At 56.0% G+C, this 27157-nt stretch overlaps 2 protein-coding genes across 5 annotated transcripts; both read left to right on the top strand.

Moving 5' to 3' along the window:
• Positions 1-1658: 1658 nt before the first annotated feature.
• FTCD (formimidoyltransferase cyclodeaminase) lies at positions 1659-26648 on the top strand. Of its 4 annotated transcripts, XM_058732295.1 has the most exons (15): positions 1772-1897; positions 2363-2472; positions 2647-2830; positions 3651-3779; positions 5893-5981; positions 6100-6279; positions 12046-12183; positions 12439-12570; positions 18101-18162; positions 18615-18744; positions 18863-19024; positions 22626-22669; positions 22873-23011; positions 24221-24316; positions 25286-26648. In XM_058732295.1, exons 3-15 carry the CDS (start codon positions 2815-2817, stop codon positions 25370-25372), a joined length of 1404 nt encoding a protein of 467 aa, XP_058588278.1. In that variant the 5' UTR covers positions 1772-1897; positions 2363-2472; positions 2647-2814; the 3' UTR covers positions 25373-26648. The 4 variants fall into 4 exon arrangements, with proteins under 4 accessions (XP_058588280.1, XP_058588279.1, XP_058588277.1 ...); XM_058732297.1 differs by lacking the exon at positions 2363-2472 and having other exon boundaries at positions 1659-1897; positions 25306-26648; XM_058732294.1 differs by lacking the exon at positions 2363-2472 and having other exon boundaries at positions 1669-1897.
• Positions 3786-4952, top strand: LOC131512981 (small nuclear ribonucleoprotein G-like). The gene has a single exon (XM_058732298.1). It carries the CDS (start codon positions 4125-4127, stop codon positions 4353-4355), a length of 231 nt encoding a protein of 76 aa, XP_058588281.1. The 5' UTR covers positions 3786-4124; the 3' UTR covers positions 4356-4952.
• Positions 26649-27157: the final 509 nt, after the last annotated feature.

Below are 27157 nucleotides of genomic sequence, written 5' to 3'. Positions count from 1 at the left end.
CTGGCGGTGTGAGGACCGTCCCTCGGTTCTCACAGCCTCCGGTGTCCCAGGTGTCCAGCACCTTAGGGCACAGCTTGGGCAACTGTAACGAGCACCACAGACCAGGGGCGTTCGGACAACACACATTTATTTCCCCCTCGTGCTGGAGGCTGGACACCTGAGGTCCAGGTGGTGGCAGGGCTGGTCCCTCCTGAGGCCTTTCCTGGCCGTGTGGGTGCAGCCTTCTCCCTGTGTCCTCACATGCTTGTCCCGTTGCATGTCTGTGTCCTGATTTCCTCTTCAGGACAGCAGTCAGAGGGGATTAGGGTCATCCTATGACAGACATAATTTTAGCTTTATTACCTCTTTCAAGACCCTGTCTCCAAATACAGCTAATTCTGAGGTGCTGGGGAGTCGGGGCTCCTACCTATGATTTTGGGGGTGGGCACAATTCAGTCCACAACTGACGCCATCCTCCCCTTCCAGCCACAGGACGCTGACCCCCCAGCTGAGGGACTCTCTGACTTTGGGGGTCTCTGCAGGGCACACACAGGTCTGGCACCTGGGCTGATGGAGGAGGGACTGGTGGTGGGCACTTCTGGGATGCAGGCTCTCTCTGGGTGAGCCTTGGCGTTAGGAGCCGGGTTTGGAGGAATGTTTCTGTTGGGTCTTTGCTGTCTGCTGGGTGCTGCTGGGGCTCCCCTGTGACCGTGCTGGACCCGGGAGTGGAGCAGCCATCGTCTGCGTCCACACGGGGGAGTCGTGGCTGGAGATGGCCTGGCCCGCCCCCAGCCTCCGGGGTCTCTGGGCTCCCCTGGCTGCTCCAGGGCTGACGCTGGAGGGGTGGGGTCCCGAAGCCCACACAGCTGGGGATCCACGAGATCTGGGCATCTCCTCACCTGGGCCCTGTGGCTACCCTGCACTGCCACGGCTGTGTGGGTGCCTGTGCCCGGGAAGAAGGCAGATGGGGTATGGTCTGCCTTTGGGGGGTCCCTGCAGGGGGATTGAGAGTGCCCTGAGAGGCGGGGCAGAGGTGAACCTCAGGTTTGAGGTATCTGTACACTGCTGGAGTGGCCACGAGAGGTGGCTTTGCAGACTGGAAGTGCCCACCCCATTCAAGATGGCACCGACTCCAGCCGGGCCCTCTGGGTGCAGGGCCCTGGGCTGCTGGCCTGAGCACATCACTTCTTTGTGGAGAGCCTCTGGCCTCGGGGGAGAGCAGCCAGCGGCTGGGAGAGCCGGAACTTCGTCGTGAGCACTTGCTCCCCAAGGGCATCCACACACGTGCACACACTCGATCTCTCCCTGCCCTTCTCCTGCCTGGCCAGGCCGAGCTGCCCTCCACCAAGAGCCTCATCCACTGGTGGCGCCTCACACACGATCCCTCTCATCTGCTTGCTGCCTGAGGCTCACGAGTTGACATGAAGAAATCGGGGCTCAGTAGGTCACCTGGAGGGCCACATGGAGGGTCACGCAAAAGGTCGCTTAGAGGATCAAATGGAGGGTCGCGTGGAGGGTCACGTGGAGGGCCACACAGACAGTCCTCAGGAGCGCTCAGGGATTGGAGCCTGGACTGGCCTGAGTCCACTGCCTGGAGAGGATTTACTCCCCACCCCTGCTGAGGTCCTGCTCTTGGCTGGGTATGGGGATCCCTCCCCTTCCATTGTCTGGCTCACAGGGGTCCTGCTCCCTTCCCAGCCGCTCTGCGTTTGCACAGGGACCACAGCCTGTGGTTAATAAGCAGCCCGGCCCCCATGGGAGGGCCCCGCCAGGTGGATAAAGGCCCCGCCAGGCACTGCAGAGCACCGTCCCTCCTTCCCTCGGTCTGCCCTGTGAAAGGAGTACCGGGATCGAGGCCCAGACCATGTCCCAGCTGGTGGAATGTGTTCCCAACTTCTCCGAGGGGAACAAGCAGGAGGTGAGGTGCCGGGGGGCTAAGCAAGTGGCCCGGGGCAAGGAGAAAGGGGTGTGCTTGGTTCCCAAAACAGAACCACTTCTTGTCAGCCCTGCAGGGATGGGTCCCATGAGCACTGGGACTGAGAAGTGGCTGACGGGTGAGGAGGAGACTGTGGGATGGGCAGTCAGGCAGGGGTCCTGGACCTGGGTCTGGGTCACAGGGAAGTTGGAAGGTCTCCAAACCTTATCAGGTGGGCTCTGACATTATCCCCATGTCAGCCACGAGGAAACTGAGGCACAGAGAGTTGGTGCAGGCCACTGAGGGCCATGGAACAATTTAGGCCCTGAGCCCCTGCTCCCAACCACTGGGCTGTCCTGCTGCCTCAGAAGGTTCTGGGCCGTTCATGGCCCTCCCCTAGTGCAAATGCTCCCACTAGGGGCTGCGTGGGGAAGCTAGGGCCCTGACCTCTGTGACCTTGGCCTATAGGTCACCTTCTGGGAGCCCCAGCAAGCCCTCCATCCAGATTCTGATTCCTGCCTTGGTTTCTCTTGGAGGGTGCCGCCTGTTGCCCCCTTCTTGGCAACCATAGCTCGGTGGTAGGCCTCTCTGGGTTGTACTCTTTGAGGAATTCCCAAATGCTCAGCACCAGCTCCTTAGGCCCATGTTTGGGTGGTGGTTGGGGTGGCAGGAAAGGCATGCCCACCTCTGAAGCTCCTGTTCTCTCTTCCAAGTGGGGAAACTGAGGCACAGTGTCGGCCTTTCATCCCCAGGTGATCGACGCCATCTCCCGAGCCGTGGCGCAGACCCCGGGCTGTGTGCTGCTAGATGTGGACGCGGGCCCCTCCACCAACCGTACTGTCTACACCTTTGTAGGGCAACCCAAAGACGTGGTGGAGGGGGCCCTCAATGCTGCGCGGGCTGCCTTCCGGCTCATCGACATGAGCCAGCACAAAGGTGAGGGGCCAGAGCACCAGGCTGTCTGTCCTCACCCACAGGGTTTGGCTCAGGGCATAGGGGCCGAATGGCCTGTGAGCTTACCCTTGGGGGACCCCCGGGACACAGAATGTGTTGTGCCGGGCAAAGGTCCGTGACACCTCCACCCATGTTTTGGGGGTTCCCTGTGCATGAGTGGCAGTGAGACTGTGGCATTCTGTTCAGGCCTAGGGGCCTTGGGGGGCAGGGAGGCAAAGACTCGGAAACCGGCCTGTCAACAGCCTGCAAAAGCAAACACATTTACTGTGGCAGGCATGGTCAAAGGTTGGTGGACACAGGGAGCTGGTCAAAAGGGCAGGGTCTCTGGCCACTCACAGTGGGGGGAGGTGAGGCCCCACGTGAAGGGAATCCACAAGTGATCCCAACTGGTAAAGTTAGAAAGCTTATCTCAAAGCCAGGAGCTCCCTGGGTGGGGGGGGGAACGTGGCGGGTGAGGGGGCTCATCATCTTGGGGGGCTGCTGACCACAGCTTGTCTGACCCACAGTGGGGGTTCTGGTTTTGAAAAGGACGCTCTGCTAGCTGCCCAGGGCCGGGTGGTGGTGGGGAGGGCTGGGCGGCAAGACCAGCCAGGCAGGACTCTGAATGCTCAGCCTGGCAGCCTCGGGCAGTGACCTTTGTGGCTTTTAGGAGAGGGAGGGGTTTATGCAAAGATGCTGCTTCCCCGTGGGGCAGCGTGACCAGCTGGGTGTGTGGATGGAGGGCAGGTTGGGGGCAGAAAGTGCGGGGTCCAGGAGCCACCCACCCCTGGCCTCCCCTTCCTCAGCCCCCGTCTGTCTGCAGGGGAGCACCCTCGGATGGGAGCCCTGGACGTGTGCCCCTTCATCCCGGTGAGGGGCGTCACCATGGATGAGTGTGTGCTCTGTGCCCAGGCCTTTGGCCAGCGACTGGCGGAGGAACTGGGTGTGCCGGGTGAGTGCTCATGTCTGGGGTTCCCCCTGCTGGTCCCTCACTGCACTTCAGTACCCTCATGGTTCTCTGCCCTTAGCTCCTTAAAAATGCAGTTTAACACAAAAAAATCTGCAAACTGACCTACAGGGAAATGTCCTGCTTCTTCCATAATGAGATAAACACAAATAGAAACCATGACCAAGTGCACCTGGGGTCAGGGAGCCAGTGGCCCTCATGTGCTGCCCAGCAGCGGACACTGCTTAGCTGTTTGTGAAGTCCAGTCCGGGCTTGCTAATAGAATCGTCTCACTTTGGGGAACTCACCCAAGTCTTTGAGTGGCATGTCTGAGCTCACCAAGTAGATGCCATGAGCAAAGCTCCCCCCACCGGGCTGGAAAAATTTATGGACAAGAAATTATTATTGAAATTAAACGGTGGCAGACACTCCCAAGGAAACTGTGGGGGGGTCGATCCCTTCATGAATCTCGTGATAGATGAATGTGTGGAGATGGCAACTAGTGGGCGACAGAATGACATTAGAATGGCGATAATTCCAGAAAGTCATGTCATTGTGTTAGGAGCCTTGGCACAAGCATAAACAGTGGGTGTGCTCAAGGGAAGAAACCAGCGGCTTCCACACACCCCCTCTCTATGGCACCTGTTTTCCTACAATGTAAAAATCAGATCGCACATTTTCATATTGAACTTTTTTGTTAAATAAACTTTTGTAGTTGAAAATGCTTTCTCAGACATTCTGAACCTAGAAAATCAAACGTTAGCTCTTATTCTAATTTTTTCTAATATGAACTATTTCTCGTCAAGAACGACTTGTTCCAAACCTTTTATGCATTGATATAGAAGAATCTGATTAAATGTGAAGCATGGCTGGGGCGCCTGGGTGGCTCAGTGGGTTGAGCATCCACCATCAGCTCAGGTCATGATCTCACAGTTCGTGGGTTCCAGGCCTGTATCGGGCTCTGTGCTGACAGTGCAGAGCCTGGAGCCTGGTTCGGATTCTGTGTCTCCCTCTCTGTCTGTGCTCCTCACCTCCTTGTGCTCTCTCTGTATCTCTCTCTCAAAAATAAATAAATGTTAAAATTAAAAAATTGTGAAGCATGGCTAGGATGGCTTTTTTCCATCTTTTTTAAAGTTTATTTATGTATTTATTTTGAGAGAGAGAGAGAGAGAGAGAGAGAGAGAGAGCAAGCAGGGGAGGGGCAGAGAGAGAGGAAGAGAGAATCCCAAGCAGGCTCCGCGCTGTCAGTGCACAGCCTGACGCAGGGCTGAAACTCGCAGTGAGAGCATGACCTGAGCTGAAGTCAGACGCTCAACTGACTGAGCCACCCAAGAACCCCGGCTTTTTTCCTCCTTTTAATGTAAAGATGAAGAACATGCAAACCTGGGTGGATTTCGTCTGAAACATTAGTTGTAATTTTCAAAACTCTTGTTGCTTTGATGTACTCTGACTTTTCCAGGTACACCTACATTCCAAGTATAGTGCAGTTGAAGTAAAACACAGGAGGTAACGGATACGGTTATTCTGAATACAAGAATAGAAATAGAACTCTAGAGGAAAAACAAAACAAAACAAGAAATTAACCTGGAACAAGTGTAGATGAGTCGGAAACAGAGTGCAGGCCCAGCACAGGTCTGCAGACCTTGTCCCATGGGCAGATGGACGCAGCAGCGCAGGGCCCCAACTCCAACCCCATGCAGATATGGGCCAGTGCGCTCCATGCTGTCACAGTTGTGGTGTGGATCTTGGGAGTTTGTGGTGACTTTTGTTTTCCTTTCCTTATGATTCTTACTTTGTGGTCATATTTATGGTACAATGAAAATACATTTTAGAAAGAAACGTGAACGTCCATCCCGCACATCTACTTCTCTTATAATCTCTGTGATGGTTTTTTTGGGGGAACATCTGTGCAGTGGGGAGCAGCAGGGGAGGGGTCTTGGCCCAAACTGAGTGTCCATCAGTGAGCACTCACACCCATGAGGCACAAAGAGATGGGAACCGAGGGAGGTTGGTCTTCCGGGCTGAGGCTGGCAGGAGCGGCCCACCTCATTTCTCCTCTGGAAGTGGGGGTTCTGGGCTGCCCCTGGCTGGGAGCCTGACCAGCCAGTCTCCCTCACAGTGTACCTCTATGGGGAGGCGGCGCAGACAGCCGGTCGTCGGACCCTGCCAGCCATCCGGGCCGGGGAGTATGAGGCCCTCCCTGAGAAGGTGCGTGTCTCCTCTCCGGGGTGGGCAGGGATGAGTCCCCTCCTCCTTCCCCTTCCTCGACCCTGGCGGGCGCCCCTCCCGTGGGGGACACCGCAGCCTAGGCAGAGTCTTCCCACAGCTCAAGCAGGCCGAGTGGGTGCCTGACTTCGGTCCCAGCTCCTTCGTCCCCAGCTGGGGAGCCACTGTCACAGGGGCACGGAAGTTCCTCATTGCGTTCAACATCAACCTGCTCAGCACCAAGGAGCAGGCCCACCGCATCGCCCTCAACCTCCGGGAGCAAGGGCGCGGGAAGGACAAGGTGAGCAGCCTGCTGTCCCCACAGAGGCCCAGCACCGTCCCCGGGGAATCCTGAGGGGCTCCTGGGAGAGAGCCAGGGTAGGGTGGTGCCGTGGCATGGACCTGCTGACAGCCCAGCCTTGGTGTCCCCAACAAGTGGGACGGGGCAGGCGGAGGTTCCAGTGTTTGAAGTTGGGGAACACTTGCCTTAAAAGACATTTCCATGGAATCAGTCAGGGGTGTAGCTATTGTTAAAATATTGCAGCATTTCTAGTAGGAAAAGAGACGCTTCTGAGCCCCAGGTGCCCCCACAGGCCTCTAGGTGTCCCAGGTACTCCCAGGTACCCCCACATGCCTTCAAGATCCATAGGTACGTCCCAGATACTGCAGGTGCCCCAGCTACCCCCAGGTGCACCAGGTAATTCCAGGTGTCCCTGCATACCTCCAGGTGTCCCGGGTGTCCTGACCCACAATGTCTGCCACAGCAACTGTCTCCTAGTTTGAGCTTTGATCTAGCAGAAAGTGTGAGTTGGACACACAGACACAGAGACCCTTGGTGAAGGAGGTGGAGGATGACATCCTGCTTGCTTGTCAGCCCCCAACCTCCAGAGACCTGGGTCCTGCCAGACAGCCGAGGCCCCAGGAGCCCAGCTTCCCAGCCCGCAGACGCAGTACGGAAGCACAACACACACAGCAAACCCCAAATCCTTCTTTTTGCTCCTGCTGAATTCAGACGTCAAAGGTCCTTCTTAGGTGGACTGAGCCACCCCAAGAAGTGAGGAGCAGAGAGCCAGTCTCTGGGGTGAGGGTGGGATGGCAGGAAGGGACTAAACACAGGAGTTAGGGGTTGGGTGGGGGTGACCCCAGGCAGGTCCCCAGGACGTGGTAGGGACCTCAAACACAGTTCTCACCACACGGTCCACACAACACAGTCCTCACCACACGGTCCACACCACACGGTCCTCACCACAGTCCACACCACACGGTCCACACCACACAGTCCACACCACACAGTCCTCACGACACAGTCCACACCACACAATTCTCACCACACAGTCCTCACCACACGGTCCACACCACACGGTCCTCACCACAGTCCACACCACACGGTCCACACCACACAGTCCACACCGCACGGTCCATACCACACGGTCCTCACCCCACAGTCCTCACCACACAATCCTCACCACACAGTTCTCACCATACGGTCCACACCCACAGTCCTCACCACATGGTCCTCACCACACAGTTCTCAGCACACAGTCCTCACCACACAGTTCTCAGCACACGGTCCGCAACACACAGTTCTCACCACACGGTCCTCGCCACACGGTCCACACCACACAGTCCACACCGCACGGTCCACACCACACGGTCCTCACCCCACAGTCCTCACCACACAATCCTCACCACACAGTTCTCACCATACGGTCCACACCCACAGTCCTCACCACATGGTCCTCACCACACAGTTCTCAGCACACGGTCCTCACCACACAGTTCTCACCACACGGTCCTCACCACACAGTTCTCACCACACGGTCCTCGCCACACAGTCCACACCACACGGTCCTCCCCACGCAGTCCTCACCACACGGTTCTCCCCATGCGGTCCACACCCACAGTCCTCACCACACAGTTCTCACCACACGGTCCTCACCACACAGTTCTCAGCACACGGTCCGCAACACACAGTCCTCACCACACAGTTCTCACCACACGGTCCTCACCACACAGTCCACACCACACACTCCTCACGACACAGTCCACACCACACAATTCTCACCACACAGTCCTCACCACACGGTCCACACCACACGGTCCTCACCACAGTCCACACCACACGGTCCACACCACACAGTCCACACCGCACGGTCCACACCGCACGGTCCACACCACACGGTCCTCACCCCACAGTCCTCACCACACAATCCTCACCATACGGTCCACACCCACAGTCCTCACCACATGGTCCTCACCACACAGTTCTCAGCACACAGTCCTCACCACACAGTTCTCAGCACACGGTCCGCAACACACAGTTCTCACCACACGGTCCTCGCCACACGGTCCACACCACACAGTCCACACCGCACGGTCCACACCACACGGTCCTCACCCCACAGTCCTCACCACACAATCCTCACCACACAGTTCTCACCATACGGTCCACACCCACAGTCCTCACCACATGGTCCTCACCACACAGTTCTCACCACACGGTCCTCACCACACAGTTCTCACCACACGGTCCTCGCCACACAGTCCACACCACACAGTCCTCACGACACAGTCCACACCACACAATTCTCACCACACAGTCCTCACCACACGGTCCACACCACACGGTCTTCACCACAGTCCACACCACACGGTCCACACCACACAGTCCACACCGCACGGTCCACACCGCACGGTCCACACCACACGGTCCTCACCCCACAGTCCTCACCACACAATCCTCACCATACGGTCCACACCCACAGTCCTCACCACATGGTCCTCACCACACAGTTCTCAGCACACAGTCCTCACCACACAGTTCTCAGCACACGGTCCGCAACACACAGTTCTCACCACACGGTCCTCGCCACACGGTCCACACCACACAGTCCACACCGCACGGTCCACACCACACGGTCCTCACCCCACAGTCCTCACCACACGGTCCTCGCCACACGGTCCACACCACACCGTCCTCACCACACAGTTCTCACCACACGGTCCTCGCCACACAGTCCTCGCCACACAGTCCACACCACACGGTCCTCACCACACAATCCTCACCACACAGTTCTCACCATACGGTCCACACCCACAGTCCTCACCACATGGTCCTCACCACACAGTTCTCACCACACAGTCCTCACCACACAGTTCTCAGCACACGGTCCGCAACACACAGTTCTCACCACACAGTCCTCACCACACGGTCCACACCACACGGTCCTCACCACAGTCCACACCACACGGTCCACACCACACAGTCCACACCGCACGGTCCACACCGCACGGTCCACACCACACGGTCCTCACCCCACAGTCCTCACCACACGGTCCTCGCCACACGGTCCACACCACACGGTCCTCACCACACAGTTCTCACCACACGGTCCTCGCCACACGGTCCTCGCCACACGGTCCACACCACACGGTCCTCACCACACAATCCTCACCACACAGTTCTCACCATACGGTCCACACCCACAGTCCTCACCACATGGTCCTCACCACACAGTTCTCAGCACACAGTCCTCACCACACAGTTCTCAGCACACGGTCCGCAACACACAGTTCTCACCACACGGTCCTCGCCACACGGTCCACACCACACAGTCCACACCGCACGGTCCACACCACACGGTCCTCACCCCACAGTCCTCACCACACAATCCTCACCACAAGTTCTCACCATACGGTCCACACCCACAGTCCTCACCACATGGTCCTCACCACACAGTTCTCACCACACGGTCCTCACCACACAGTCCACACCACACACTCCTCACGACACAGTCCACACCACACAATTCTCACCACACAGTCCTCACCACACGGTCCACACCACACGGTCCTCACCACAGTCCACACCACACGGTCCACACCACACAGTCCACACCGCACGGTCCACACCACACGGTCCACACCACACGGTCCTCACCCCACAGTCCTCACCACACAATCCTCACCATACGGTCCACACCCACAGTCCTCACCACATGGTCCTCACCACACAGTTCTCAGCACACAGTCCTCACCACACAGTTCTCAGCACACGGTCCACAACACACAGTTCTCACCACACGGTCCTCGCCACACGGTCCACACCACACAGTCCACACCGCACGGTCCACACCACACGGTCCTCACCCCACAGTCCTCACCACACAATCCTCACCACACAGTTCTCACCATACGGTCCACACCCACAGTCCTCACCACATGGTCCTCACCACACAGTTCTCACCACACGGTCCTCACCACACAGTTCTCACCACACGGTCCTCGCCACACAGTCCACACCACACAGTCCTCACGACACAGTCCACACCACACAATTCTCACCACACAGTCCTCACCACACGGTCCACACCACACGGTCTTCACCACAGTCCACACCACACGGTCCACACCACACAGTCCACACCGCACGGTCCACACCGCACGGTCCACACCACACGGTCCTCACCCCACAGTCCTCACCACACAATCCTCACCATACGGTCCACACCCACAGTCCTCACCACATGGTCCTCACCACACAGTTCTCAGCACACAGTCCTCACCACACAGTTCTCAGCACACGGTCCGCAACACACAGTTCTCACCACACGGTCCTCGCCACACGGTCCACACCACACAGTCCACACCGCACGGTCCACACCACACGGTCCTCACCCCACAGTCCTCACCACACGGTCCTCGCCACACGGTCCACACCACACCGTCCTCACCACACAGTTCTCACCACACGGTCCTCGCCACACAGTCCTCGCCACACAGTCCACACCACACGGTCCTCACCACACAATCCTCACCACACAGTTCTCACCATACGGTCCACACCCACAGTCCTCACCACATGGTCCTCACCACACAGTTCTCACCACACAGTCCTCACCACACAGTTCTCAGCACACGGTCCGCAACACACAGTTCTCACCACACAGTCCTCACCACACGGTCCACACCACACGGTCCTCACCACAGTCCACACCACACGGTCCACACCACACAGTCCACACCGCACGGTCCACACCGCACGGTCCACACCACACGGTCCTCACCCCACAGTCCTCACCACACGGTCCTCGCCACACGGTCCACACCACACGGTCCTCACCACACAGTTCTCACCACACGGTCCTCGCCACACGGTCCTCGCCACACGGTCCACACCACACGGTCCTCACCACACAATCCTCACCACACAGTTCTCACCATACGGTCCACACCCACAGTCCTCACCACATGGTCCTCACCACACAGTTCTCAGCACACAGTCCTCACCACACAGTTCTCAGCACACGGTCCGCAACACACAGTTCTCACCACACGGTCCTCGCCACACGGTCCACACCACACAGTCCACACCGCACGGTCCACACCACACGGTCCTCACCCCACAGTCCTCACCACACGGTCCTCGCCACACGGTCCACACCACACGGTCCTCACCACACAGTTCTCAGCACACGGTCCTCACCACACAGTTCTCACCACACGGTCCTCGCCACACGGTCCACACCACACAGTCCACACCGCATGGTCCACACCACACGGTCCTCACCCCACAGTCCTCACCACACAATCCTCACCACACAGTTCTCACCATACGGTCCACACTCACAGTCCTCACCACATGGTCCTCACCACACAGTTCTCAGCACACGGTCCGCAACACACAGTCCTCACCACACAGTTCTCAGCACACGGTCCTCACCACACAGTTCTCACCACACGGTCCTCGCCACACAGTCCACACCACACGGTCCTCCCCACGCAGGCCTCACCACACGGTTCTCCCCACGCGGTCCACACCACACGGTCCTCCCCACGCGGTCCACACCACACAGTTCTCACCACATGGTCCACACCACACAGTCCTCCCCACGCAGTCCTCACCACAGTCCTCACACACAGTCCACACTACACAGTTTGTAAGCCATGGTATCAGTGGAGGGAGGGAGCCCTCCAACCAGCAGGGAGTGCAGGTACAAGTGGCTTTCAGCGCAGGTTCCAGAGGAGGACAGGCAGGGCCTGTGCTGGGAAAGTCTTTTCTTTGTAGCCAGGACGCCTGAAAAAGGTTCAGGGCATTGGCTGGTACTTGGATGAGAAGAACCTGGCCCAAGTGTCCACAAACCTCCTGGACTTTGAGGTCACAGCACTGCATACGGTCTATGAGGAGACCTGCAGAGAGGCCCAGGTGAGCAGGACGTGTGTCCCCTGCTGGCCGTGGGGGCCCCTCTAGGTGAGTGGGTCAGGTGTCCTCCGCTGGCTGGGGTGAAGTCTCTCCAGGTGAGCAGAGCGGGCATCCCCTGCTGGCCACGAGAGCCCCTCCAGGTGAGCGGGGTGGGCGTCCCCGGGTGGCTGGGGTGACGTCCCTCCAGCTGAGCGGGGCAGGTCCCGGGACGTCTCGGGTCTGGCTCCTCTGAGCGTCGACCCTGCTGGACCTCTGCAGGAGCTGAGCCTTCCGGTGGTGGGCTCACAGCTGGTGGGCTTGGTGCCTCTGAAGGCCCTTCTGGATGCCGCTGCCTTCTACTGCAAGAAGGAGAATCTCTTCATCCTGGAGGAGGAGCACCGCATCAGGCTGGTAGGCTGCGCTCCCGAGTGAGGGGCTGGTGGGGGGATGGGAGCGAGCTTGATGCTCTCAGAGCAGGCCTGGGTGCTGGAAGCACCTGCACCCGGGCCTGGAGCCCTGTCTGCGAGGCAGGGCCCCGCTCCTCCTCTTCTGCTGTTTTAGTGTCTGGGCTTAGATGAGATCATGCTGTTATCATTTTGGGGAAAAGAAACCGCAGAAGTTTTCTTTGTGACCGAGAAGACATTCGGTCTTGTAAAAATTCCTCAGAGAGGATGCACATCACTTCCCCCCCGCCCCTTCTGGTGTCTGTCCTGGGGGCGCCTCGCTCTGGCGAAGGTGGGAGCCCTCACTTCCGCGTCAGCCCTGTGCCCACAGCACTCCGGGATGCACCCACGAACATCACCAGGTTATTTAGAAGCTGGTGCCATTGTCCCAAGTGATACCTTTACTTGAATTTCTCCACAATGAGCACGAGTGCTCTGACACACTCTGAAAGTCTTTGTCTTTTCGTAGTTGAGTTTATCTCTTTGCATTTCCTGATTCAGCAAATATGTCTGGACTCTTGCCCCATTTTCAGGCATGTGGGAGTGTTGGATGTGGTTGCTTCCAGTTTTATGGAAGAGTCTATTTTGTAGGTATTCTGGTGATTACCTTTATAACTTAATATACTTCTGGTTTTGATTTATCGGTTTAAAAATGTTATCCAAATTTTCAAATATATAATTTGATTTGTCAGTTTCTGTCACTACACTGACAGCCTGCTATGGAGGTGAGAAAATAAACTTACTTAGCTTCTAGTCACATCTTTTCTTTCTTGTCTGTTTCCTGAATTTTTTGAGTTATAGTAGTTTTTAGTGGGAGGTGGGAGTTCTTCTGGTGGTTAAACTTTTTTCAATTTTTCTTTTCTTTTTTTTTAAGTTTATTTATTTATTTTGAGAGAGAGGGAGAGAGAATCTCAAGCAGGCTCCACGCTGTCGGCACAGGGTCCGACTTGAGACTTGAACTCACGAACTGTGAGATCATGACCTGAGCCGAAATGAAGAATCAGATGCTTAACTGAAGGAGCCACCCAGGCGCCCCTCAACTTTTTCTTTTGTAGTAAAGTACTCGTAACGTACAATTGGCATCTTAACCATCTTTAAGTGTACAGTTGGTGATATTAAGTACATCATAATGTTATGCAGCCATCATAACCCAGGATGGGGTTTTTGTGTCTGCAAAAAACACCATTAGGGTTCTGATAAGGACTGCACTGATTCTGTGCATTGCTTTGGGGAGTACGGGCATCTTAACAATAGGAAGTGTTCCCATCCATGAACAGGGGCTTTCCATTTATTTATGCTTTCTTTAATATCTTTTAGCAATGTTTTGTAGTTTTTTTGTACAAGTCCTTTACCTCCTTGGTTAAGTTAATTAATTCCTACTTATTTTATTCTTTTTGATGCTATTGTAAATGGAATCGTTTTTGCAATTTCTTTTCAAGATCACTCATTGTTAGTGTATAGAAATGCAACTGACTTTTCTTTGTTGACTTTGTACCCTGCTTCCTTGTTGAATTCATTTATTAGTTCTAGGTTGTTAAATTATTAAGTTTAAATAATATGCTTAATCCTTTCTCTCTTTATGAATGTTAGACAGTGTTTGTTGATGTTTGTTTGGTGAAGAAAGACAAGAATATTAGTGCACTTGTGCAACTGGTCATCTGTGCTCTAAATTGTTATGTTGCTATTTTTACATTGTCAAATCTATAACATGTACCTTCTGTAACTGGTCCACGTGTATTAAATAGCCACAGATATTTAACCTTCACTCTATTCATAGATGAGGTCATCTCTCTTCTTACTTATCTGTTTGTTGTTTGTTGCCTGGATCTCACAATCAAGGAGATTTCCCCCGTCCCTGACCCCTCACAAGCAGATTTTGTAAACCGAGACTCATGGTGCTTTTCCTTATGGGATCTGGCATGCTTGACAGTGTCTTTCTGTGAATTTTTTCTTGCAAGACAGTTGGAAAGCCAAAATCCCAAGTCACTTGTTTTCCCTGAGAATATTGCAAACCTATCTTTACAATCTTCTGGAATTATATGTCCCGTGGGGAGGTCTCAGACTGCCTGGTTATCTCCCCAATCTCCAGGGACGTGTTTTTGTCCGTGATGCCTGCAGAACTCCTTCTCTGTCCTCAAAGTTCAATAAGCCGTACACATCTTGGTCAATTATTCTACATCATTTTCTTCTCTGGATTAATGTTCCTTGTGATTTACAGATTCCATTCTTGCTTAGTTTTAGGAATATTTTCCTCTGTTATACTTTTGATCCTGTTATTTTGTTCTTTTACTTTCAGGATGCCAGTCACATTGCAGTGGCATATTTCTGTCTTTTCTTGACTTTATTTCTACTTCTTTCCCTTTGTGTTCACTGTGGTTTTCTCGAACCTAGCCTCTAAGGTACAGTTTATGGCCAGGTCTGTTACAAATTTTGTGTATTTTTATGTCGATATAATTCCCTGCTCACAGGAAAGATGTGGGAACGACACAAGGGCCTCCCTTACATACTCCAACTTCACCGGTATTTCGCATCTGCCCTCTTTGCTTTATTATTCTCTCTCTGTATTCACACATAGTCGTGTTGTGTTTTTTTGGACCACCTGAGAGTAGGTTAAAGACTACTGTTTTACCTAGAATGTTTTCAGGTTTTATTTCTTAAGAACAAGGACGTTCTCTGACACAACCTCAGTACAATGAGGAAAATCAGGAATTGAACATTAATACAATTGTAGTATCTAGTCTGCAGACCATCATCGCACGACACCGATGTCCCCATCATTCCTATTATAGTGCTTTCTGCTCCCACCCATGGAGCAATCCGGATGACAGTCATTTATTGCCTTTAATCCAGAACCGTTCCTTGTGCTCTTGCCCTTCATTGACCTTGACATACTTTGAAAGTACAGGGAGCTGTTTCGTACCACGTCTCATGACTGCCGTGGCTGTATGCTGGCGGCGGGAGCAGTGCAGATGTGATGTGCTGTCCTCAGAGTGCCGGGTCAGGCGCCCATCATCTCCCTGTGGCCTGGGGTCCTGGGGTCAAGGTGCCGTTATCTGCTGCAATGTTTCCGTTTTTCCTATTGTGGTGAGCACGCTGTGGGACGTACTTTAAGGATATGTAAGTACCCTGTTCCTCTTAAAATTCCAGCCATAGGTTTTAGCAGCCAGTAATGGTTTTCTAATTTTACCCTTTTTCTGTAAGAAAATGCTTTCACCTCTCCCACATTTATTTATTCCTTATCAATGTGTTCGATGCTCTCCTGTATCTTTTAACACATTATTTTTTATTCTTTATCTGAAAGCTCTAATATCTGCAGTCTTTGAAGGTCTGATTTGCACATTGCCATATCAGCGGACTTTCTCACAGTGACTTGCTTTGTGTGTTTTGTGATTTTTGATTACGAGTGCATGTTCTTTGCAACTTTATCTGTGGTAATTCTTGGACACCTGGGTTAAAGCCCAGATTTGCCTACATAAGTTCTCGGGGACATGATCACACAGGGCCCCCCAGATTCAGTCTTTTGCTTGGAGCTTTGGGACCCCACATGTAGAGAGTTCTTTGTGAACCGTCGCCCACATCCCCACCAGGGAGGCCTGTGGTTAGAATTCCCATGAAGGTATCTTCCTGCATCCCCAGAGGGAAGGCAGAGTGTGAAAAGTATCCCGATGACATCCTCAGTGGACTTCTCCCCAACCCCGCTCATCCCTGGAGATGTCCCCTTTCAGGGGCCTCCAGTCTGACCCCCACTCCTCAGGACTTGACACCTGCCTTGCTCATGAGCGGCTTCCGGAGGCTCTCAGATGTCCCTGGGGCACCCAGCTTCAGGGCCAGCAGGCCTGCCTGGTTCCCTTTCTGGTCATCTCTGGCCTTGAATGAGCTCCTTTACTTTCTGCCCACTTAGCCAGGTATGTGAATTCCTTTTTAAAGTTCTGTTTGTCTTTCTGAGGTCTTGTGTGCCAGGAGAGCTTTGCCTTATTGCTTGTTGAGGACTGTCTGGCGGGCTCCCAAGAGGCACTCCTTCTTTTTTTGGTGTTTATTTATTTTAAGGGGGGGTGGCTATTGCTAATGGGGGATGGGCAGAGAGAGAGGGAGACGGAGGCTCCAAAGCAGCCTCCACTCTGACAGTACAGAGCCCGATGCGGGGCTCGAACTCACAAGCTGAGAGATCATGACGTGAGCCGAAGTTGGACGCTCAGCCAACTGACCCCTCCAGATGCCCCTCGAGTCCCTCTTACCCATTTCCATGTCCTCGGGGAGACCTCCTCCCCCCCCCTTGCTAGCTTGTTTCTCTCAAGCATTTCTCACTTTCTAGTTTTGTGGAAAGTTTTGGCAAAGGATACAGGAGTGCTGATGCATAGGGGCACTTGTACCCCAATGTTTATAGCAGCACTTTCAACAATAGCCAAATTATGGAAAGAGCCTAAATGTCCATCAACTGACAAATGGATAAAGAAGTCGTGGTTTATATACACAATGAAATACTACGTGGCAATGAGAAAGAAAGAAATATGGCCCTTTGTAGCAACGTGGATGGAACTGGAGAGTGTGATGCTAAGTGAAATAAGTCATGCAGAGAAAGACAGATACCATGTGTTTTCACTCTTATGTGGATCCTGAGAAACTTAACAGAAGTCCATGGGGGAGGGGAAGGGAAAAAAAAGGTTAGAGAGGGAGGGAGCCAAAGCATAAGAGACCCTTAAAAACTGAGAACAAACTGAGGGTTGATGGGGGGTGGGAGGGAAGGGAGGGTGGGTGATGGGTACTGAGGAGGGCATCTGTTGAGATGAGCACTGGATGTTGTATGGAAACCAATTTGACAATAAATTTCATATTTAAAAGAAAGATAAAAAAAAAAAAGAAAGTTTTGTAGAAAGTATCAGCCTCATTGGCTCAAGAACGCACTGGGATGTGCCACTGGCATATACACCATAAGGTCTTTTGAATATTTTTTGGTGAAAAGAATTCTGATCTTAAATGGAGATTATTCCAATTTTATTTTGAATTCAGGTAAAATCTATTTTTCCTCACAAAACAAGTCTTATGTGTAGGTGAGTCAGGAAGCTCCTGGGCTTTAAAAGTTGTGAGGACACCGTGTGTGACACCCAAAAAATTAAAATCTTCCCGAAAGGGACAGTTTTGTTGGCCCCTTTCAGTGATGGGCTCATGTGTGGCATTTTCTGTGGGACGCATGTGGCTTAGAATGAGGGGCTTCCTCTCTCTGAGCCTCAGTTTCCCTGTGGGATAAGAAGTGTGGGCGGGTGTGTCAGGAGGTCTGTGGGCCCTGCTCTGGGCTGGGGGCTCTCCCAGGAGCCCGTGGTAAGCAAGCTCCTGCAAGCGGGCAGGCAGCCAGCTCTGCCTGCCCCCCCCCCCCAGAGGCACCCCCAGAGGCAGATGGGAGCAAGGATGCCATCGCGGACTCAGGTGGGGCCCCATTATTAAGTAGCCTGTCACATGTGTGGGGGGCTGAGGTGGGTCCTCATCACCAGCCCTTTTTCCAGGTGGTGAACCGGCTGGGCCTGGACTCTCTATCCCCTTTCAACCCTAAGGAGAGGATCATCGAGTGAGCACAGCCCTCACCCCCGCAGACACCTGCCTCAGTCCTTCCAGAGCCTTCCACTTGGCCACTCATCATCGGCAAATGCCAGGGTGCCCGTGCCAGCCATGAGGCCAGAGGCTGGTTGAGGGGACACAGTGAGGTCCCAACAGGGTCCCACTGTGTCCTCACGAGGGCTTCTGCGTGGGCATGGCCACTCTGCAAACTGGGACTGTGTCCCCTCCCCTGTGTTGGTGAGGGGGTGTGTGGGAGGGGCCTGGGGTCAGGGATCAGGGTCTGAGCCAGCCCTGCCCTCACAGCCTGGAAGTAGTGACCCTGGATCCTGTCTTCCATTCCCCTATCCCCAAAAGCCCCATCCCCCATCCCTGGCCCTGCGTGACGGAGGACACATCCCCTGTCCCTGCCCCTAGCTCTTCCCTCCCCTCTCTGAGCTTTGCTGAGCCGACCCTTCCCCACAGGTACCTGGTCCCCAACAGTGGGCCTGAGCAGAGCCTGGTGAGCAAGTCTCTGTGTGCCTTCGTCCGTGAGGTGGGCGCCCGCTCCGCGGCCCCGGGGGGTGGCTCGGTGGCAGCGGCCAGTGCAGCCATGGTGAGTGCGAGGCAAGGGGCGAGGGACGAGGACAGGGCCCGGGGTGAGGGACGAGGACAGGGCCCAGGGCGCCTGGCCTGGGGTCCCGAGTCTCACGCGTGGCTCATGCCTCGCCTAGGGTGCCGCGCTGGCCTCCATGGCCGGCCTGATGACCTATGGGCGGCGCCAGTTTGAACACCTGGATGCCACCATGCGGCGCCTGATCCCGCCCTTCCACGCGGCCTCTGCTGAGCTGACCGCGCTGGTGGACGCAGACGCCCGGGCCTTCCAGGCCTACCTGGTGAGTGCTCAGAGAGGGGGTCAGCTCATGATGGGGGGCGCGGTGGGGAGAGAAAACTCCTGCGGGGTCACAGAGAACTTGCAGGAGGGGGAGGGGCTGTTGCAGGCTCCGGTGTCTGGGCACCAGGGGAGGTTGGAGCCCCCACCTTGAGCGTGAAAGGCTGCTTCAGGGGCTCTGTGGGTTTGACGCAGGCGTGACCCCACGCTCACATCCACGGCGGCGTCGGGGTGGGGTGGGAAGTTCAGTCCAGGCTCAGCACCTGCCTCCCAGCTGCCCCTGAGTTCTACAGTCGGGTTGGCACCCAGACCCGCAGACTCTGCAGGAAGGTGTCAAACAGGGCGGGTGGGCAGTGGAAATCCTAGAAGAGCCGGTGACCGATGGTCCAAGAGAGACTGGAGAAGATGTTTCAGCCACAAGGTAGAAAGAGAACCACAGGGGGAGCTGGCGGGTCAGATCAGAACCCGCTCGCTCACGGGCAAGAGGCAGCTGGTGTGCCGGGTGGTGGGCGACAGAGAAGGGGCTCAGAACCCAGGGCAGAGGACGGAGGAGTCCAGGACCAAAGCCTGGCTGTGTGTCTGTGTCTGAGAGCAGTTCCTGGTGGAAGGTCCCGGGAGAGGCATGAGCTCGCAGCTGCCAGCCGCCCCAGAGCCACCTCGTGGGCAGAGCTGGGGTGAAGGGCAGTCTGGGGAGCAGGCGGGCCCGCACTCTGATGACCGCTGGTGACCTCCAGGGCACGCCGTGCACCCCCAGAGTGAAGGCTGTATGCAGACAGGGAAGAATCAGAGTCTCATCTGAGTCACCATCTGGAACTCAAGTTCATGTCCTCTGGGAGGGAGGTGTAGAGACAGATCTCCTTTTCCCATTTGTGTTTTTATGTTTAAATTTCATTTGTTTGCTTTTGAAAGTAGGTAAAAGCTTCAGGGGGTTCAGAATTCACAAGGGCAGGAGAGTAGCAGATGAGAAGACCCGATGCCCTGTCTCCCCTTGCCCACACGCCCTAAACAGGTGCAAGTTCTAGGGCATGTGTCCTGGGATGGTTATCTATATTCTCATAGATGCAGCTTTTCTTTTTCTCTCCTTTCTTACACAAATGGCATCATACGTGTTCTTAGTTTGCCTCTTGCATTTCTAACTTGGTGTTCTGTCAGATCTTTCTATACTGGCACATAGAGACCACACCCCTCGCTGCCAGCACAGATCTTCCCCAACCTCCCAGGGGGTTACATCCAATAAGCCCATCATAGATTGGAAACAGTGTAAGGCGAAAATGCATTTGTTGCATGTAACTTACGCACATCACACTTAGCTGGTCTGCCTTACACGTGCTCAGAACACTTCCGTTAGCCTGGGGACGGGTACAGCCGCCTGGCCCACAGCCTGTTTTACAAGGAGGGTGGACGTCTCGAGTAGTTGACCGAATACCGTACTGAAGTGACAGGCAGACCGTGTGGGCCCAGAACGGTCGTCGGTGTGTGGGGACCGCATGGCCGCCCAGCCCCGGGGTGACACGGCGTGTGGAAACTCCAGGCACCGTGTTTACTGAACGCACATCCTTTGGCACCGCTGACAGCCGAATATCCTAAGCCGAACCCTTGTAAGTTGGGGACCGTCTGTATCCTGCAGACGTCTGGGTCACAGCGCGGTTGGCCAGCCCCACTGGGGGATTTAGGCCCTTTAGTCGGCACCCGGGCGGTTGCTGTGGACACCTCTGGTGTCCGTCACTGGGGGCGGTGGGCAGCCTGTGGGAATGATTCGCAGAAGGACTTGCTGCCCAAGGTGGGTGCGCTTCTTTGAAGGACGCTGCCAGGTGGCCCTTGCGGGGCTGCACGGATGGGGCTCTGCCTGAGGGGTCTGAGGGCTCCTCCCCGGGACCCCCGCCGTCGGACTTGTAGTCACCCCGTGGTTTGTCTCCTGGAGCGGCCCTGGCGTGTGCTGCTCAATGTGTGTGGCAAGGAGCGTTTCTTGTATTTCTCACGGCGGTGTTGTGTCCCTTCTGGAGAGGAAAGGCACTTTCCCGCTGGCTAGGACCTTCTTGCACACTCGGGACTCGCTCTGTGGTTTGCCACTGGCCGTTTGCTTCCAGCGGTGCTCGTGCTGGTTCCTGACCGGGAGCTTTGTAGGCTGCATGGGTTTTCGTCCCTGAGCTTGGAGTCTGCCGTTTGTTCTTTCCTGTCACGGTTCACAGGGCCTCCTGGCCGTGCTTGCTGGGCTTCTTCCTGGTTCTTCCCAGACTCCTGTGCTCTGAGAGGCAGTTAGGGAGAAGCATCAGTTTAAATATAGATACAAACATTTAGGGCTAACCACCAGCGATTAGAAATAAGGTGAATGAATAGAAAACAACGGGAGGGAGGTAGAAAAATGAAAATCTAATCAGAAGGCAGGGAAGAAAAGAAGGATAATCAGCAAGAGTGTGTGATTTAGAGAGCGCACCGTCGGAAGTCACACACGCGAGAGCGAGAGCAGTGTGCCACGCTCCCTGGAAGCAGGTGGAGTTCTGGAAAAAAAAAGGGACATTCTTGTCTTGTGCCAAATGCACAAGTAATTTTCAGGTGGGGTTAAACAAAGTTCACAGTAAGCCTAACTCCAAGTGGGTGGCGTCCTCGCCTGGACACAGATGTGACCGCGTGAAGGACAGGCTTCAGTGACATCAGCCCCGATTGGCCCAGTGGAGACTCGGAGCACCCAGCCTGGCGGCCTCACGGTGACAGCCGGGGTCAGTGCCCCACGTGTGTGAGGACTGCTGTGGAGACTGGGGGGAGGCAGCCCCGGGAGACTCAGGAGATGCTGGGGCAGTGACTTGGTGGGTTCTGGGCGGGGCCAGGGCTCACTTGCCATCAGGCCTGCTGACACAAGCGTCGACTTTTGGGTGGAGATTTATCCAAATCTTCAACAGGCACATTCCCCACCTGGCAAAGCCCTCAGGCCCTGGGCCCTTGCAGTGGGCAGGGTGGGATTTCGGTGTGTGAGGGAGAGGCTTGGGCAGACGGGGGTGCACAGATGGGGAGCTGACGTAGTCACCGGCGTAGGGTGAGCATGGTCAGTCCCGGAGGAGGGCCCGAGCCAGTACCGGTGGGGGACACACCCGTGAGGTCTAGACTCGAGTGGTACAGTTGCCTGTGTTTTTTTTAAATTTTATTTTTAATTTTTTAATGTTTATTTATTTTTGAGAGACAGAGACAGAGCGCCAGTAGGGGAGGGGCAGAGAGAGAGGGAGACAGAATCCGAAGCAGGCTCCAGGCTCTGACCTGTCAGCACAGAGCCCGATGCGGGACTTGAACCCAAGAACCACGAGATCATGACCTGAGCTGAAGTTGGACACTTAACCTACTGAACCCCCCAGGTGCTCCCAGTTGCCTGTGTTAACGCACAAGCAGTGACTGGAGTCCATGCTGTGTGAGGGGACACCTGGTCCCTGAGGGCGTCCCCAATCCCTGAGTGTCTGGAACCTGGCAGAAGTGCTCCCAGTGCATCCATGCCTGCAGAAATGCCAGCCCTGGGGGTGCTGGTGTGGACACTGCCCCTTGACCTGCCCAGACTCTCCGTGTGGCCCCAGGCTACGGCCACTGCTCACCCCACTCGCTTGTGTGTTCTGTTCTGGCAGGAGGCAACGAAGCTGCCCAAGGACACACCTGAGGACAGGGACAGGTGAGTCGTGGGGCAGTGCCGCCCCAGGCCATGAACACCCAGGTGCCTTGATCTCGGAGACATTTAATCCACCCGCTGGGGCTGTGTTGTGATTGGGGAATGACTTCCCTGTTGGCCCCACCCTGGTTCTGTGTGCTGGCGGGGTGCTGTGGGTGGGGTCCGGGCGGCCCCTGGGCTCTCACCATGGACCCCCTTGGTTTTAGGCGTGCGGCTGCCCTGCAGGAGGGGCTGAGGCAGGCGGTGGCCGTGCCCCTGGCGCTAGCAGAGAAGGTGGCCTTGCTGTGGCCTGCGCTGCAGGAGCTGGCACAGTGTGGAAACCTGGCCTGCCTGTCCGACCTGCAGGTGCTTGGGACTCAGCCTCCCATTGTAGGGGAGCAGCAGGGAGGGTCGTTGGGTACTTACTGAGCCAGGCCCCAGGCAGGAGCACTTCCCATGGGGCCCTGGCTGGTCTTAGCCCGCAGAGCACATTGGTTCGTCCTGTTTTAAAAGTGGGAAGTAAGGATTTTATTTAAGCCTGCATGGCAGAGGGGCTGAAAGTCTAATGTATCTCCAGAGTCCACCCCTGACCATAGCCCACAGACCATCCTGGGGACCCCATCTCCTACCCTGCCTCATCCTCTCCCCTTCCCTCCTTCTCACGGCTGCTATTCTGGAAAATGCCTAAGCCCCCTCGCAGATATGCACAGGTCACCCTGTGCCCTGCCGGTGCGTGGAAGTCTCAGGGTGTGGGAGCATCAGAATGGGCTCTGTGATTTCCACAGTCTGTCCTGAGCTCCAGTGTGTGGGGTCTCTACAAGAGAGACACCTGTTTTCAGTGGTCCTGGGGCCTTGGAGAAGCCTCTCTTCCTCCCCTGAGGGGCAGCCATAGGCCATCTGGGCACAAGTGGCTCGGCGGTTCTGGGTTCTGGATTCATCCCCAGGCCGTGCTCTGACCTGCTCTCCCCTGGTGGCCGGCAGATGGGAAGCAGGGATGGGACTCAGGAGCGCCGGCCATAGTCAGAGCCTGAAGCTGGCAGGCCAGCAGGCCACGCCTTGCTCAGACCCGAGGGGGCCTCATTTTCTTTCTTTTTAGAAAAAATTTTTAAATCTTTATTTATTTTGAGAGAGAGACAGAGTGTGAGCAGGGGAGGAGCTGAGGGGAGGTAGATGCAGAATCAGAAGCGGGCTCCAGGCCCCGAGCTGTCAGCACAGAGCCCGATGCGGGGCTCGAACTCACGAACCGTGAGATCGTGACCCGAGCCGAAGTCGGATGCTTAACCGACTGAGCCACCCAGGCGCCGAGGGGACCTCATTTTCTCCTCTCCGGCTGTGGTTGTCATCTGTTTCTGGAGGGGCCAGGCCAGAGCCCCCCCTGCTGTGCGTGGAGCCCCATAGCCTCCTCAGACAGGCCAACCCTGTGTCTCACGGGGACCCCCGGGGCGCTCAGTTTGCCATCTTTACTGATGGGGCGTGAGAGCCCCCAGTCGTGGCCCCGTGTAGCAGAGTGGGTAGAGCGGGCCTGCCATCTGCAGGGTCACGGACCGCCGGCCCCATGCCTGGTGCCTGTTGCAGGTGGCGGCCAAAGCCCTGGAGACAGGCGTGTTTGGGGCATATTTCAACGTGCTCATCAACCTGAAGGATGTCACCGACAGCGCGTTTAAGGAGCAGGTGAGCGGGAGGGCGTGGGGGCTGGGCCCCGTGGCGGGACCTGGAGGTTGCCCTCAGGGCTGTGGTTCCAAGATGCGGGCCTGGGGGAAGTGTCCACCTGTGGAGATGTTCCTCTGGCCTCCTGTGGTGGCCGTTGTCCTCTCTGGGGTTTCTGTGGTGGCAGGTGGCCAGGCCGCATCAGCTGGGGGAGGCTGGGGGGCTGCTCGGTGGGAGCCCCCATGCCCTCTATGGGGCCATCCTGAGCCGCCTTCCACACTCACCTGCTTGGTGGGGCCGCCCAGGCTGGGGTCCCCACGGTCGGCACCATAGCACTGGCGCACGCAATCTCAAAGAACGGTCACCAACCTACGATGCGATCTTAGCTTCAGCCTCTGTGAAAATTTCGTTGTGATCGCTGTTGAGGTCAATTTGAGGAATATACTGTTCACCATTTTAAAGTGTGCAACTCAGCGCATTCTGCACATGTGTGACCACCACCTCTATCAAGTTCCAGAACATTCTCATCACTCCAAAGGGAGGCCCCCCCCCCCTTGTAAGACCCCTTTTCCTCAGCCCATAGCCCCTGACACCACTCGTCTGTCTCTGTGATTTTGCAATAATCTTTAGAAAGTGACCTTCCAGCTCGGGACGAAGGCCTTTTCAGGGGCTGAGCTTGGCCTCTGAGGGAAGTCGCTGGCCACCACATGCCCACGTGGCTGTGGACTGAAGGATGGGTGCGGGGACACAGCCTTACCCTCTGCAGTGGTGGCTAAAGTGGGAAAAACAGGAGGGTGGGGTCCTGGGCCTGGCAGTCTTTACATCTCAAGAGAGACATGAGAGGAATTGGGGGTCCCCAGGTGGGGGGCTCGGGACCACCCCAGAGAGGATGGGCCAAGGAGCATGGCCAGAGGGCGCAGAGAGGTGGCAGGGACTGTGGGCTGGCGGGGACGGGCTGCGGGTGCAGGGTGACACCTGGCCTTTGTCTGGCAGACCCGCCAGCACATCTCCAGCCTCCTGCAGGAAGCCAAGACCCAGGCAGCGCTGGTGCTGGACCACTTGGAGGCCCGGCAGGAGTGAGGACGCTGGAGACCTCGTGGGCTCTGCACCCCTCAGTGCCCCTCCCCCTTCCCAGAAGGGTCCAGCCTCGCCCGACAGCATAGGACAGCCTCCAGTCACCACCCCTGTGGGGCCCGGGGTGGGCTGGGCGGGGCCAGGGCTCTGTTTGGGGTGGCAGAACCACCTCCCGCCATCTCTTGTGGCTTCTAGTAAAGTCACGACATAACAATAGTGTAGTGTGTTTGGGGCTGGAGTGTGTTTGGGGCTGGAAGTGTGTTTGGGAGAAGAAGGGAAAGGTCGAGCTATGTGGGCGGGGATGGGGGGCTCATGACAAGTGCACATGGGGTCAGGTGGTCAGAGGAAGTGTGGGCACAGCATGAGGTGACACACTGGTTCCAGGATTCCATGGATGGGTGTGAGATGCCACTGGGGCCTGAGCCACAGGTCGCTGGGAGCACCCGGGGCTCACTGAAGGGTGCCTGGGCTAGGTAGCCCTGGGGTCATGCACGGGACAGAAGCGCCCCAGATAGTAGGGCCCCTCCATCACATCTCAGGGAGGGGGTGTGGCCGGCGTCCGGTGCTGTGGGGGTGGCCAGGTCCAGATGCTGGGGCGGGTGAGGAGAAAAAGGAACAGCATGCTGGGAATTCGTGGGGCAGGTGATGAGTTCCCCTGACCTGGCTGGGAGGGGACAAACCATCAGACCCGGGGGTCCCAGGAGGGCAGTTCCCCCATCTCCCAGCCCACAGCCCCTCTACCTTCTGTTGCGTCCCCCTGCAGGATCTAGGGAGGGGTGTCGTGGAGGTTCCCCAGGGCTTCTGTAGGAGCGCAGGCTGGGCCCATGAGACCCGCCCGCCTGGCAGGCAGCCCCAGATTCAGGTGTTGCCGGGCCAGGGACGACAGCGGTGACTGAGGGGGGTGCGAGGGGCTCTGGGTGGGAGCTCCAGGTAGAGGAAGACAGCAGGTGTGCAGCGGCCCTGGTGAGGGGTGCTGGTGAGGCTCGGCGCAGGTGGCTGCGTTCCCCGGCGGGATGCCACCCTGGGGGCTCCGAGCCTTGACTGGGCGAGGGTGAGCTCTGCCACAGGAGGCCACGCCATCCCCAGCTGCAGGCTGAGCTTTTCCTAGTTTCCTCTTTCAAAAGACGCAACGTGTTACGCGCTCAAAAACCGAAGCGACGCCAAGGTTGCGTGAAGCCTCGTTACCCTGTCCCCGCCAGTGCCCCACGCCCTCTTTAGGGTTCACTGCTTCTGTGTTTTGTGCCCACGTAGCATCTAGTGAAGCGTGAACATAGATTCTCAATTCTTGCTTCACTGTGTAAGGAGAGCAGATTACATGCTGGATTTTGATTCTACTTCCCGAGAGCCCCGAAGGCCTTTCGTATTGGTATTTAGAGAATGTGTTTTATTCACTCATCCTTTCCCCGTAGTTTCTTAACCATTTCACTGTGAAATATAAGACACATTCAGAAACCACGACCAGTAGCTCAAGGATTTGTGCCCATGTCCTGGGTGACCCTCTTGTGTCACAGAATCCCCCTGACCCCCACAACCCTGCACTAAGATGACTGGATCCGTTTTCCTCTTGGCCCGTCAGGCAGGTGCAGGCTTGACAGTTCGGATGTCCCTGTTTGAACATTTGAGAGGGGATGTCAGTGACAGGTCGCTGGTGAGGAGATCTTAGTGAGGGGACGTTGGGGAGGGACATAAATGAGAGGATGTTATTGAAGAGATGTTAACGAGGGGACGTTGTTAAGGGGACATTGATGTGGGCCTTACTGTGGGGACATCATTCATGAGGGATGCTGGTGT

This window comes from Neofelis nebulosa, chromosome 5, assembly GCF_028018385.1.
Source record: "Neofelis nebulosa isolate mNeoNeb1 chromosome 5, mNeoNeb1.pri, whole genome shotgun sequence".
Taxonomy (NCBI): domain Eukaryota; kingdom Metazoa; phylum Chordata; class Mammalia; order Carnivora; family Felidae; genus Neofelis; species Neofelis nebulosa.
Note: the sequence above shows the minus strand (reverse complement) of the source record. Positions and strands in the feature narration are given on the sequence as shown.